This window comes from Trichomycterus rosablanca, chromosome 7, assembly GCF_030014385.1.
Source record: "Trichomycterus rosablanca isolate fTriRos1 chromosome 7, fTriRos1.hap1, whole genome shotgun sequence".
Classification (NCBI taxonomy): Eukaryota; Metazoa; Chordata; class Actinopteri; order Siluriformes; family Trichomycteridae; genus Trichomycterus; species Trichomycterus rosablanca.
The window spans coordinates 39,191,701-39,204,189 of record NC_085994.1 but is presented as its reverse complement, the minus strand read 5'-3'; the positions used below and the strand labels follow the sequence as shown (position 1 = coordinate 39,204,189).

The window sequence follows — 12,489 nt, the reverse complement described above, 5'->3', positions numbered from 1 at the left end:
TCCAATTCAATCTGCCCATCATCTCCTCACATGCCACACTTTGGTGGTCCTGACCATTGAAAGACAGGGTGAAAACAGGCTAAAAAAGTATGTATAGAAACAGATGGACTACAGTCAGTAATTGTAGAACTACAAAGTGCTCCTATATGGTAAGTGGAGCTAATAAAATGGAACAAGGAGGTGGTTTTAATGTTATGACTGATCGATGTATGCTTCCTACACAAAGGCACAGTCATGCTGGAACAGGAAAGGTCCTTCCCTAATATTATTTCTTTTATACAGTTGAATTATTGCAAAAATTTCAAGGGCTCATTGCTTTTTGTTTTTATTTTATTGGCATTTATATTCACAGATAAGAGTCGAACACAATTCCAAGAATCCGTCACACTTTCCTGTTTTTAACGTTTAATTCATGAAGCAGAAGGTCTGAGGAGTAAATTATCGTGCTGCGTGTTTGGAGGTTAAGGTCACTTTAGCCATGAGCCTCGTTCATTTATCTCTCCAGTGCTCTTGAACATGTTGACTGTGTGTGTGTGTGTGTGTGTGTAGGTGGGTGATCGTGTGTGGATTCCAAATCACTAAGCTAATATTTTCCCATGAGTGTGGACACCATGGAGAGCAAGGCTGCAGCTCGGTGTGCGCAAAGAAAACGGCGTTGATGTGTCCGCAGTCGCTGAATCACTGTTTACAGGCTTTACGCGAAAGCTCTGCTGTTTTTATGAGTTGCTTTACCAAATGCTAAAGCTCTAAAGAGTTCCTGTTAGCATTCATGCTAAAATAACATGATTATGGTTATAAGTGTCCTCCAAAGAGAAAGTCGACTCATAACTTTATATGCCTTAGGGTGTCCATACGGCCGATTTTGAGGTGGACAGACCGGTTTTTTATCTGCCTGTCCACAGTCCAGCTCAATACCTAGATGGACACGTATTTGTCCTCCTTTGGAAGCTGACTGGATGACTAGAACATTCAATAATGTGCTGATTTTCTAGTTCATTTGGTTGCATCACAATTTAATTCATTAAGGTTTTAATATGTGTGCTGCAGACGCGATCCTGAGTACCCACTGTCCTGTCCTCCTTTTTAGGGTCTGATGTCCTTCTTTTTGGAATCTAATATCCTCCTTTTTTGGGGTCTGATGTCCTCCTTTCTGCGGTCTGATGTCTTCCATTCAGGGTCTGATGTCCTTCTTTTTGGGGTCTGATGTTCCTCCTCTTTGTGGTCTGATGTTCCTCCTCTTTGTGGTCTGATGTTCCTCCTTTTTAGGGTCTGATGTTCTCCTTTTTAGGGTCTGATGCCCTCCTCTTTAGGGTCTGATGTTCTCCTTTTTGGGGTCTGATGTCCTCTTTTTAGGGGTCTGATGTCCCTCTTTTTGGGATCTGATATCCTCTTTTTTGGGGTCTGATGTCCTCCTTTCTGCGGTCTGATGTCCTCCTTTCTGCGGTCTGATGTCTTCCATTTGGGGTCTGATGTCGTCCTTTTTAGGGTCTGATGTTCCTCCTTTTCAGGGTCTGATGTTCCTCCTTTTCAGTGTCTGATGTCTTCCTTTTCGGGGTCTGATGTCCTCCTTTTTGGGGTCTGATGTCCTCCTTTTTTGGGGCATGATGTCCTCCTTTCTGCGATCTGATGTCCTCCATTTGGGGTCTGATGTCGTCCTTTTAGGGGTGTGATCCCCTCCTTTTGATGTTCTGATGTTCCTCCTTTTTGGGTTCTGATGTCCTATGCTATCACATCAGCATCAACATCAGTCCCAAATGGAGTGGAAATGAATTCCCACAGTCGTGTTTTAAAACCTAATGGAAAGCATCACAGAAGAGTGGAGGCTGGAATAATGGTAGTAAAGGGGCATCAGGGTTGAATATAAATGGCACACTGATGTAACAGAGCCAGTTTGACCCTCTCACCCCTGTCTTAAACATATGTGCTAGTTTCCGGTCTGTTCTGTATTTTAATAAATGTTTAGACTACAGGGTGTGTGGGCGCGCGCCCGTGCTCTCCGCGGGCCGTATTCGGGCACTGTGCGTTATCTGAGGCAGCATGTTTACGGTGTGTGAAGACTCGTCATGTTCGATGCTCATCCTTGACTCTGAAGGCTGATGGAGGGAGGAGGGGTGAGCGGGGCGGCACGCGTACGGCCTTGACTCGATTCGGGTTTATATAGAGCTGAGGGACGCTCGGACCCTCAGAGAAGCTCTGTGCTGTCAGATTAAGTTCCCTTATTCATTCATCGGTGAAGCTGCACCATGCTGCCCGCGACCTTTAAGCTGTTCGCTGGCATTTCCTACAGACACACGAGGAACATGACGGGTAAGAAGACGCATCACACGTGCTTCCTCTACATCTGACTGAGCTTTTAGAAACCATGCATACTGACTGCGTGTTCCATATAGTGCTGAAATTATCTACTATTATACACTATATGGACAAAAGTATTGGGACGTCTGACTATGATCTTGTAGGATGTTTCATTCCAAAAACCACGTTCATTTACACTATATCAAATCGCTCCGTCTTTCCTTTGTAGACTTTGATGTTAATGGCTAGAATCTTATGATAGTTCTGGTGTGATTGAGATGATCTTCTGCTGTAGGTTATTAATTTTATTACCTCCGTGTGTGTTCGCAGGCCTGAGGAGGAACGCCATGATGGCCATCCACCATGAGCTGAGCAAACTGTCCGGGCCTGGACCGAGCGCCTGGGTCAGCCACATCCGCCGCCGCAGCTCACTGCTCTGTAAGAATTCAACACACACACACACACACAAGAAAACTATAGTATCTCATGTATAGTAGAATCATCATCAGCTGAATCAGCAAATTCTAATGGGAATTCTATTTCTATAGAGTCCTACTGAGTCAATAGGGTGGCAGCACATTGGCACAGTGAGTGGCATTGTTGCCTCACAGCAAGAAGGGCTTGGGTTTGATTCCCAGGGTCTTTTCTGTGTGGAGTTTGCATGTTCTCCCAGTGTCCATGGGTTTCCACCCATGTTTGTGCAGCCAGGTTAAATGTAGTGACTGGTGTCCTAAGTGTGAGTGTGTGTGTGTGTGTGTGTGTGAATGTGTGTGAATGTGTGTGAGCCCTGTGATGGACTGGCAACCTGTCTGGGGTTTTTCCTGCTTTTTGGACCCACCACGACCCTGACCAGGATAAAGCAGTGGTTAAACAGACAGTAAGTGAGTTCATACGGAGACTGGTTCCACCTGGAAACCTGTATACGCTCGGCTGGCCGATAGCACCTCTGTGATTCGAACCGAGATCTCAGAGGTGGTGGGCAAGCATAATAGACCGCCATGCCATGTGACCTTTACCTACCGCTGTGTGTGTGTGTATTTGTGTGTGTGTGTGTATTTGTGTGCAGGCAGTAGAATACAGGAAGAGACCCTGAGTGAATCGGAGCAGTGTTTTGTACAGCAGGGTCAGGAGGCGCTTCAGAAATCCATCAGCATCCTCAGCGACCCCGACGGCTGGCAGACTGAAATCGAGACTGTAAGTTTTAATTCACATTATTAAATTACAATCAGGGGCAGGTTATTATTATTTGGGGCCCCTAAATAAACATCAGTTTTTTGGGGGGGACCCACAAACAACCCTTTAGTCCATGATCATGTAATCCTGTGTTACCTTGAATTTTTGTAAAAGCCACTTTCTGCAAGTATTTTATTTACATGATCTGGGTCACAGTGAGACCCTGGAATTGCTGGGCACAGTGCAGTAAAATACCCCAGACAGGACAGCAAATCATAACTAGTCCTCGCCATCCCCCTCTTTAGATATAGCCAATTAAGTCTGTATGTAGATGCCCGACCGGCTGACAGCACAGCTTGGGATTAGAACCCGGGATCCCAATGTAATTTACCGTCTCACCACCCAACACCAGTATATAGAAATAATGCACTATATATTATATACATGTTTAAACTTACTGTTATAAGATACACTACATGGCCAAAAGTATTGGGACACCAGATCATGAGCTTATTGGACAAGAGTAAATTGCTCGCTCTTTGCTTTGTAGCTTTAATATCATCCACTCTTTTGGGAATCTCTTCTATAAGACTTTAGAGTGTGTCTGTGGGAATTTGTGCCAATTCAGTCAATAGAGTCAGTGGTATTCATTCCAAAAGTGTTGGGTTGGGTTGAGAACAGGGTTCTGTGTAGAGCAACTGGTGCTCTTTTGCACACAAATAGTCAAACCGTGTCTTTGTGTTTAGGGCGTCATCATGCTGAAAGAGGAAGGGAAACTGTTGCCACAATGTTATAAGAATATTATTTACCTTGTAATATTTTAATTCATTTCGTATTCAAAACAACAGTTCTGATTTCAGAATTGTAATCCTGCTGCTGAGACTGATAATGATGAACCATCTTCACATCCTCCTCCCCTCTCATATCTCCACACCGTTTGTGGTGTCTGCCGTATTTTCTTATCACCTTTTCACCTTTACCTCAGTCAGACGGCCGAGTCTAAACACGGTACCAGTGCTGTTTGGGTTTGGGGTTTAAGATCTAATCCAGAGGTTTGTTTGCCCTCTCACAGTTAAATGGAGATAAGGTGCTGAGTAAGGTTCTTCCGGACGTTGGGAAGGTCTTCAAACTGGAGGTTCTTCTGGATCAGCAGCCTGATGAGCTGTACGGGGAGCTGGTGGGGAACATGGAGCAGATGGGCGAGTGGAACCCCAACGTTAAACAGGTCAAGGTGAGAGGGTTGTTTTTTGTGGCTTAATCATTAGAATCCTTTATTGATCCATAAATCTCCTTCTCTGTGTCCGTATAACTAGGGCTATTCTGATTACATCTCTAGAATTACAGAAGCTTGGTACAGAAGCAGATCATAGTCATAAAGTTCACTTGGACTGATTTCTAGGCAACTTTAGCTTCCAAGATCATCGTCTGCAAGTAGAACCTACATGGAACAATGGTCTCTTTGTCAAGGTCAAAAAGAACCCCTAATTCTGTCCCTTACGTCTGAGACTACATTTGTCCAGATGATCCAGTGTAATCTAAGAACCACCAAAACCAGTTTCACTATCCATAAACAACTGCTGTAACACAAGTTTTACTGTCCCCAGTCAAGCAAGGTTTACTTACACTTCATGCCCTGACTTTGCTAGTACACTAAGTAATAAATATAATATAAAATACAGCATAAGACCCAAGCTTTGGACAACAGGTCTAAGTTAAGCAGAACGAGGTATAAGGCATAACAGAGCCAAAATGTAACGTCCCCGTTTGTGACCGCTGGGTCTCAAGAGGATAATATAAAATACAATTCAGTGTGTGTTCAAATTTCCACTCCAGAAATGGAATGATTGTTTTGCTGTTGCTTTTGGCAGATCCTGCAGAAGATCGGTCAGGACACCATGGTGACCCATGAGATGTCAGGGGATACCCCGGGGAACGTTGTGGGCCCGCGGGACTTCGTCAGTGTGCGATGTACTAAACGAAGAGGATCGACATGCTTCCTAGCCGGGATGTCCACCAAGCATCCCAGCATGCCTGAGCAGAAGGGCTTCGTCAGGTGGGTTCAACACGTTTTTACACGTGTAACTTTATTTCTGGTCTTCTTTGTAAAGATCAGGGTTGTGGTGCCGGTTTCACTGAAATCACCAGGTGAAATACAGGAACACCCCCCGGCCAGGACGCCAATCCATCGTGGGGTGTTCCCTCAGACATAGCCAATCATTTCTAATTCAACATCAGTGCCTTACCTTACAAATGCTCTTCTAAATTCATACACACTTTAAATAATTTTTAAAAGCATATGATAAGGAAGGAGGAGGGGCAACATCATAATAATGTCCATTAATAGCGTCAAAGTTTTGAAACTTGATGCCCAACAGTGAATTTGAGGCCATAATGAGTGCTTGGATCTCCTAAAAGGCCAAATAAATAGCTAAATAGCTATGTAGCTGGAAAACTAGCCTACACTAGAAATCTACAGAGTAACATTAAGGTTACTGTTCTTATATAAGTAGCTGATATGCTAATCCTGTGTGTTTGGTGTTACAGGGGGGAGAACGGACCTACCTGTATTGTACTGCGGCCAAGCGCGGAAAATCCTGACAAGACGAAGTTCACCTGGTTACTCAGTTTAGATCTGAAGGTGAGTTTGCAAGTATTTCATGTTCTTTATTGCTAATTTTACAATTCTATCACATGACAGCTACCTAATCTGGGGACACGTCAATGTACTGTTTATGTAGCATCACTGGGTAACTCAATTAGCTTGGATCTTTGAGCGATGGGCGAGATAGGAATCCAAACTGTTCACTGTCAGACTCAAAACCAAGCATTTGCATTCACGGCATTTAGCAGACGCTTTATCCAAAGTGACGTACAGTACTGTGTGTATACTGTCTAAGCAATTGAGGGTTAAGGGCCTTGCTTAAGGGCCCAACAGTGGCAACCTGGCAGTGGTGAGGCTTGAACCAGCGATGTTTGGATTGCTGGTCCAGTATCTTAACCACTAGACTACAACTTCAACGTTAAGTCTGAGTATCTATATAACTTGTTGTTGTTGTTGTTGTTTCAGGGCTGGATCCCCAAAACAGTGATCAACAGGGTTCTATCTCAGACTCAGGTGGACTTCGCTAATCACCTCCGAACCAGAATGACCAACAGCGGCGGCGCGGAGGCCGTCATGGCCTGCTGACGTCACACGCCATGAGCAGGCTCCTATCGGGGGTTAAACTCCTCCTACATTACTGCCACGCCCACCCAATAACAAATATTCTGACTTCAGTACGAGACTCTCAGTATCTTATCTTACGTTATGTGGTAGATGGAAACACAGATTGTTTATTTCCATGTTTGAGTTGAAATGTTTTTTTTTTCTGTAGCTGCTAAACAGAGACTATACTGGCTTACATGACATTATTATTATTTTTATTATTATTTAACTAAGCTACTTATGCTTTCGTAAAGCACTCAGATGTAAAACTTTGATTCATTTAGCTGCTCTAATGTAATCTTCCTTGGCTGATAACTATTAGGAATCATTATTTAATCAGCATATACAATCATCACCTGTTTCTTCTGTATGTTTATGAGGGCTCTGAACCAGAGGAGAAGTAAAACGTTTTGGGTGAAAACAACAATAACAATCAAATTGAAGCTAAATTAATTAAAACCCAGAATAATGAATGAGGGTTGAATTAATTTGGGTTCTCCTCTGGTTTCAGAGTCCTCTCTGTCTTTGTCTAAACAATGCATATTTATTAAGTGTCTGTAACTGCATCACCCTGCATGATGATGTCAGTTATGTAAACTAAATAACCAATAAAACTTTAGTGGTACTTTTAGTGGTGTCTTTTTTCTAGTCTACATGGCATTCATATGGTGTGTTGAAGTCATTTCACTGCCTTAAAAAAGTGTTCACCCCTCTAAATTGTTGCTATACGTATTTCATTGTCATCAGTTCAATAATTTTAAATCTCATAAAGCTTAATTTTTCATCAGCTGATTTATAAATACAATGTACATTATTGAAACAAGCAAAAACTCTATATACCAATTTATTCATAATAAAAAAGTGACCTACAGTACACAGTCTGAGCAATTGAGGGTTAAGGGCCTTGCTCAAGGGCCCAACAGTGGCAACCTGGCAGTGGTGGGGTTTTAAGCAGCGACCTTCCGCTTACTGGTCCAGTACCTTAACCACTAGGCTACCCATGACACTCCTACCTAGTTGGTCCACCTTGTGGATGTAAAGTCAGAGACGATCGCTCATCTATTGCTGCTGTTTGAGTCGGTCATCTTCTAGACCTTCATCAGTGGTCACAGGACGCTGCCCACAGGGCGCTGTGGGCTGAATATATTTTTGGTTGGTGGACGATTCTCAGTCCAGCAGTGACAGTGAGGTGTTTAAAAACTCCAGCAGCGCTGCCATGTCTGATCCACTCATACCAGCACAACACACACTAACACACCACCACCATGTCAGTGTCACTGCAGTGCTGAGAATCATCCACCACCCAAATAATACCTGCTCTGTGGTGGTCCTGACCATTGAAGAACATCATAAAAGGGGGCTAACAATGCATGTAGAGAAACAGATGGACTATAGTCAGTAATTGTAGAACTACAAAGTGTTTCTATATGGTAAGTTTTTCAGGATGAACTCAAGCGAATACTTTTGGCAACTTTTGCCCACTCCACTGGTAAAATAAGTAAACAAACAAACAGTAATTATGCACAAAAATGTGTTGATTTAAACTAAATTAACTTAGAAAACAGCTAAATGTTTAATTTGAGCAGAGGTGTCAAAACATTGCTGTAAACAACTCTCTCACGACGGGCGGAAATTCTTAGGAGAAAGACTACATCTCCCATGAGGCATTGCGCAACCGTTTCAAAGTGGCAGGGGGAAGGGAAGCCGAGATTGGAGCAGAGAGAGAAGCTAGAGGTAAAAACTATACCGTTATTTTATATTCGTTTACTTAATAAAAAGTAATTTCCATATTTAATCTAAAATTGTTCATGATATTAAGACAAAGTAATCTTAATATAAAGTAACCTAGCAACGGGAACACAGAAGGATAGCACGTTAGCAGTTAGCTGAAGCCAGATTTGATTAGCAGCAGCAGTTTAGTGCGTATATAATAATATACAGAAATACACAATAATAAAGCAATAAAATATATCATGCATTTATTTATACATGTCTGCTGATGTGTGTGAATATGTTTAGTAATAAAAAGCATGTCAGTGCATGTCAGTTTATCTAGTAATTAAAGATTATTTTGACACTTTGCCAGGACGCGTTATTATTGCTTATAAGTGTGTAATAATTAACATATAAAAATTAATGATTGTTTATTAGACAATAGATTTATATTGGTATCATATAACTGCAGTTCTATTCTTGTATGATTTGGTTCTGAAGTAAAAATTCACATTTATTATCACAGAGCTGGAATATATAAGATTTGTTGATTATTAATGCAAACTTTGGTTTGGCTTTGTGATGCTGAAATCTCACAAATGTGCAAATGAGAAGCAAAGAAAATTAATCACAGTTAATCAGTTTAATCAGAAATGTGCATGAATAGATCTAGATAAAATAGATAGAACATAATATTTATGCAAAAGTTTCATGTGTGATTTCTGCAGTTTGACTTTATACCTAACACTGATGAATGATATTATTATTATATTATATTTTCTTGGTGTTGTGCAGGATGGGAGGTAAATGGGCTGTGATGAAGGGAGACGTGATGTTGGTTACGTGATCTGCAGCTGGAGACTCGTCACGACTCCTGCCATGGAAAGAGATGTGGCGGTGCCAGTCTGCATAGAGGTTAGTGTATTTCTAAACCAGTATGAAGTCTGGTAGGAATCCCACACCAAATCAGCCAAAATATTAGGACCACCTGCTTAATACGCTGTCAAAACAATTCCTACCCACCTAGACATCTGATGGAGTTTTGTAGTATCTGGTACCAGGATGTTACCAGCAGCTCCTTCAACTTCTGCATGTTGTAGGGTGGATCAAACTTCTTCCATTAATCTGATGTCCAGTACTAATGCTTACGCCCCTATTCTAGATAGTTTGTCTTCTAGCTCGTCTTACCCTCTCGCTTTGCTCTCTGGGAGATACACGGATCATCCATAACATTAAAACCACCTCCTTGTTTCTACACACACTGTCCATTTTATCAGCTCCACTTACCATATAGAAGCACTTTGTAGTTCTACAATTACTGACTGTAGTCCATCTGTTTCTCTGCATGCGTAGTTACCCCCCTTTCATGCTGTTCCTCAATGGTCAAGACCCCCACAGAGCAGGTATTATTTAGGTGGTGGATGATTCTCAGCACTGCAGTGACACTGACATGGTGGTGGTGTGTTAGTGTGTGTTGTGCTGGTATGAGTGGATCAGACACAGCAGCGCTGCTGGAGTCTTTAAATGCCGTGTCCACTCACTGTCCACTCTATTAGACACTCCTACGTAGTCGGTCCACCGTGTAGATATAAAGTCAGAGACGATCCCTTCACTAAAGGTTTAATACATTTAGGTTATACAGCACCACAGCTCCCCCTTGTGGAAAATCTTCTACCAGCTCAACGTGAGGTAACAGATTTATTAAAGCAATAAAGTGTGTGTGTGTGTGTGTGTGTGTGTGTTTCTGTGTTTCATTTTAGAGCTTCAGTGATTTTGTTCAAGAATGGGAACAGACTGATGATCAAACTAATGGTCACTCCAAGCACACGCTGGTAAGAAGTTGAATTTTAATATTATACTCTTTTTAATCATACAAATAAGGTGGAAATATTCTGTATGGCCAAAGTACATGGACACCTGACCATAAGCTTGCTTGACATCCTGTTTCAAAACCATGGGTATTATTATGGAGTTGACGGCTGTAACTCCCTCCATCAACCATTGATGAAGGCTTTCCACAGAATTTTGAATCATGTCTGTGAGAATTTGTACCTGTTTAGTCTGAACTATATGTGTTTAAGGCACTGAAAAGGCCTGGCTTGCAGGTGATATTCCAATTCATACCAAAAGTGTATCATAGAGTTGGGGTCTGGGCTTTATGCCACACAAAACTCATTAAACTATGTCTTTACATGCATATGGTACAGTCATGCTGGTACAGGAAAGGTCTTTTCCTAATTTCCAAGCAATGACTGTGGCCTAATCATGGCTGTGCTGTCTGTCGGCCGGGCGTCCACACAGACATGATCGGTTATGTCCGGACAGGGTGGTCGAACAGCCTAGTCATTGGGTGACGCTCCTGTCAGTGTCAAGCCTGAATAATAATATGGACAGTTGTGTCAGGAAGGGCATCCGGTGTTAAAACTGAAGCTAAACTGTAATGATCTGGTTCCACAGATGTGTAACGGCATCACGGACACCAGCAGTATCAACGGCAACTCGTATATTAAATCTGTACCGGTAAGTGACAGTGAAAACATGAATTAATATTGTATGAATGAATTAGTGTTTCTGTGCTCAGTGTGTGTGATGTGTTTCAGATTTCAGCTCTGAAGCAGAATGGTCTCCTACAGTCGCTGTCTTCTGGTGCAGAGCAGACTGGAACAGAAGGTACACTTACACTATATAGTCAAAAGTATTTGGACACCCCTTCTAATGACTAAATGTAGTTGTTTCTGCCACATGGTGTAAAAATTGCTCTTTCAGCATGATTATTCCCCTAAGCGCAACAGTTTAAACTAGTTCTGTTCAAAAGAGCTCCAGTTGGCTACACAGAGCCCTGGTTTCTACCCAGCTCAACACTTTTGGGATGAATTAAACTTGGATTGTGAGCCTTCTCTTCTCTTCTAATATAAGTGCTATTTTTTTAAAAATTAACCCTCCTGTTATGTTCGTTTCTCGTCAATTTGAATGTTTAATTATCCAAAAGTGTCAGAAACCAAAAGATCCCAATAATCATTGTTTATATCTCTTTATTAACTCCTGCTTGGCTTAATAAGTGAAATCAATGAAGTTTCATACCAAAAAATACTTTTAACTATATCTTTTTAGATTTTGAAACGTTAAGACAGGTCAATTTGACCTGTAAACATAACAGGAGGGTTAAATTTTTCACTCGATTTATTCTGCTGATTTTATGATTTGTGATAAAAAATGTTACATTAAATCCAAGAAAAAAAATAGTATAATAACGTTATTAAAAAATTATTAAAACGAAATGTTTATAAAAACATCTGAGTGGGATTTTTGTGTCGTTTTTGTGGTCAGTTTCTTTATTTTTAATTGTAGTAGCCTGTTTTATTTGGTCTGTGTATTTAAGTAGCTAATTTAAAATGATATACAAGTAAATATTTAGCAAAGTAAGTCATGTTGTATAATTCTGCACCAGCAGACTAAGCTTAACCCCACCAATACGGCGAGACGGGTCTTAGCGCGCGCCGATCGGCTGCGAACCGCAAGATGGCTGCTTGTCGTAGTTTGGTTACTTTTCCAATCCCAACATCCCTACCCGTGGCTTGTTGTGTGACTATGTTATGTTTGTCATGTTTATGTGCTTGTGTGCTGAATCTCCTTCTTTCCCAATGTGGTCATTATTGCTTGTTTCTTCTAGAACTGCATTTCGTTGCCTTGTACTTGTACATGTGTAATGACAATAAAGTTGAATCTAATCTAATCTAATCTAATCTAATCTCACAAGTATTTGACACTTGACCATCAGTTTTTTAGACATTCAGTTCCGAGACCATGGGCATTTATATATGAGCTAATGTTGCGAATGATAAAAGCTCTGATAAGTGCCTGAGTTCCGGGAGTTCAGGGCACATGACTTAATGTGAATCGAGTCGTTTTGCAGATAGTAGGGCAGCAACTCCATAATAATCCTTCAAATGCTTCAGTGTCCACATTCTTTTGACTATATAGTGTATCTAAAATTGTGAATTACTAAGAACTGAGTGCAGTTGTAATGAGGAATCATTTGTAAGTGAATCATTTTGGTAATGAATCAATACGAGGAGAGACAACTGACGCTGATAAATTCACTC

General features: G+C 41.4%; 2 protein-coding genes across 2 annotated transcripts in view; both read left to right on the top strand.

Moving 5' to 3' along the window:
• The first annotated feature begins 2,205 nt into the window (after positions 1–2,205).
• Positions 2,206–7,292, top strand: star (steroidogenic acute regulatory protein). The gene is made up of 7 exons (XM_062999570.1): positions 2,206–2,307; positions 2,626–2,733; positions 3,362–3,489; positions 4,541–4,699; positions 5,337–5,521; positions 6,013–6,106; positions 6,536–7,292. Exons 1-7 carry the CDS (start codon positions 2,244–2,246, stop codon positions 6,653–6,655), a joined length of 858 nt encoding a protein of 285 aa, XP_062855640.1. The 5' UTR covers positions 2,206–2,243; the 3' UTR covers positions 6,656–7,292.
• Positions 7,293–8,330: 1,038 nt separating this feature from the next.
• elmod3 (ELMO/CED-12 domain containing 3) overlaps positions 8,331–12,489 on the top strand; it is a 10,722-nt gene continuing 6,563 nt past the window's right edge. The window contains exons 1-5 of the mRNA XM_062999529.1: positions 8,331–8,407; positions 9,182–9,301; positions 10,147–10,218; positions 10,844–10,906; positions 10,987–11,056. Coding sequence (XP_062855599.1) covers positions 9,194–9,301; positions 10,147–10,218; positions 10,844–10,906; positions 10,987–11,056 — 313 coding nt within the window. The 5' untranslated portion in view covers positions 8,331–8,407; positions 9,182–9,193. The remainder of the gene's footprint in view (positions 8,408–9,181; positions 9,302–10,146; positions 10,219–10,843; positions 10,907–10,986; positions 11,057–12,489) is intronic.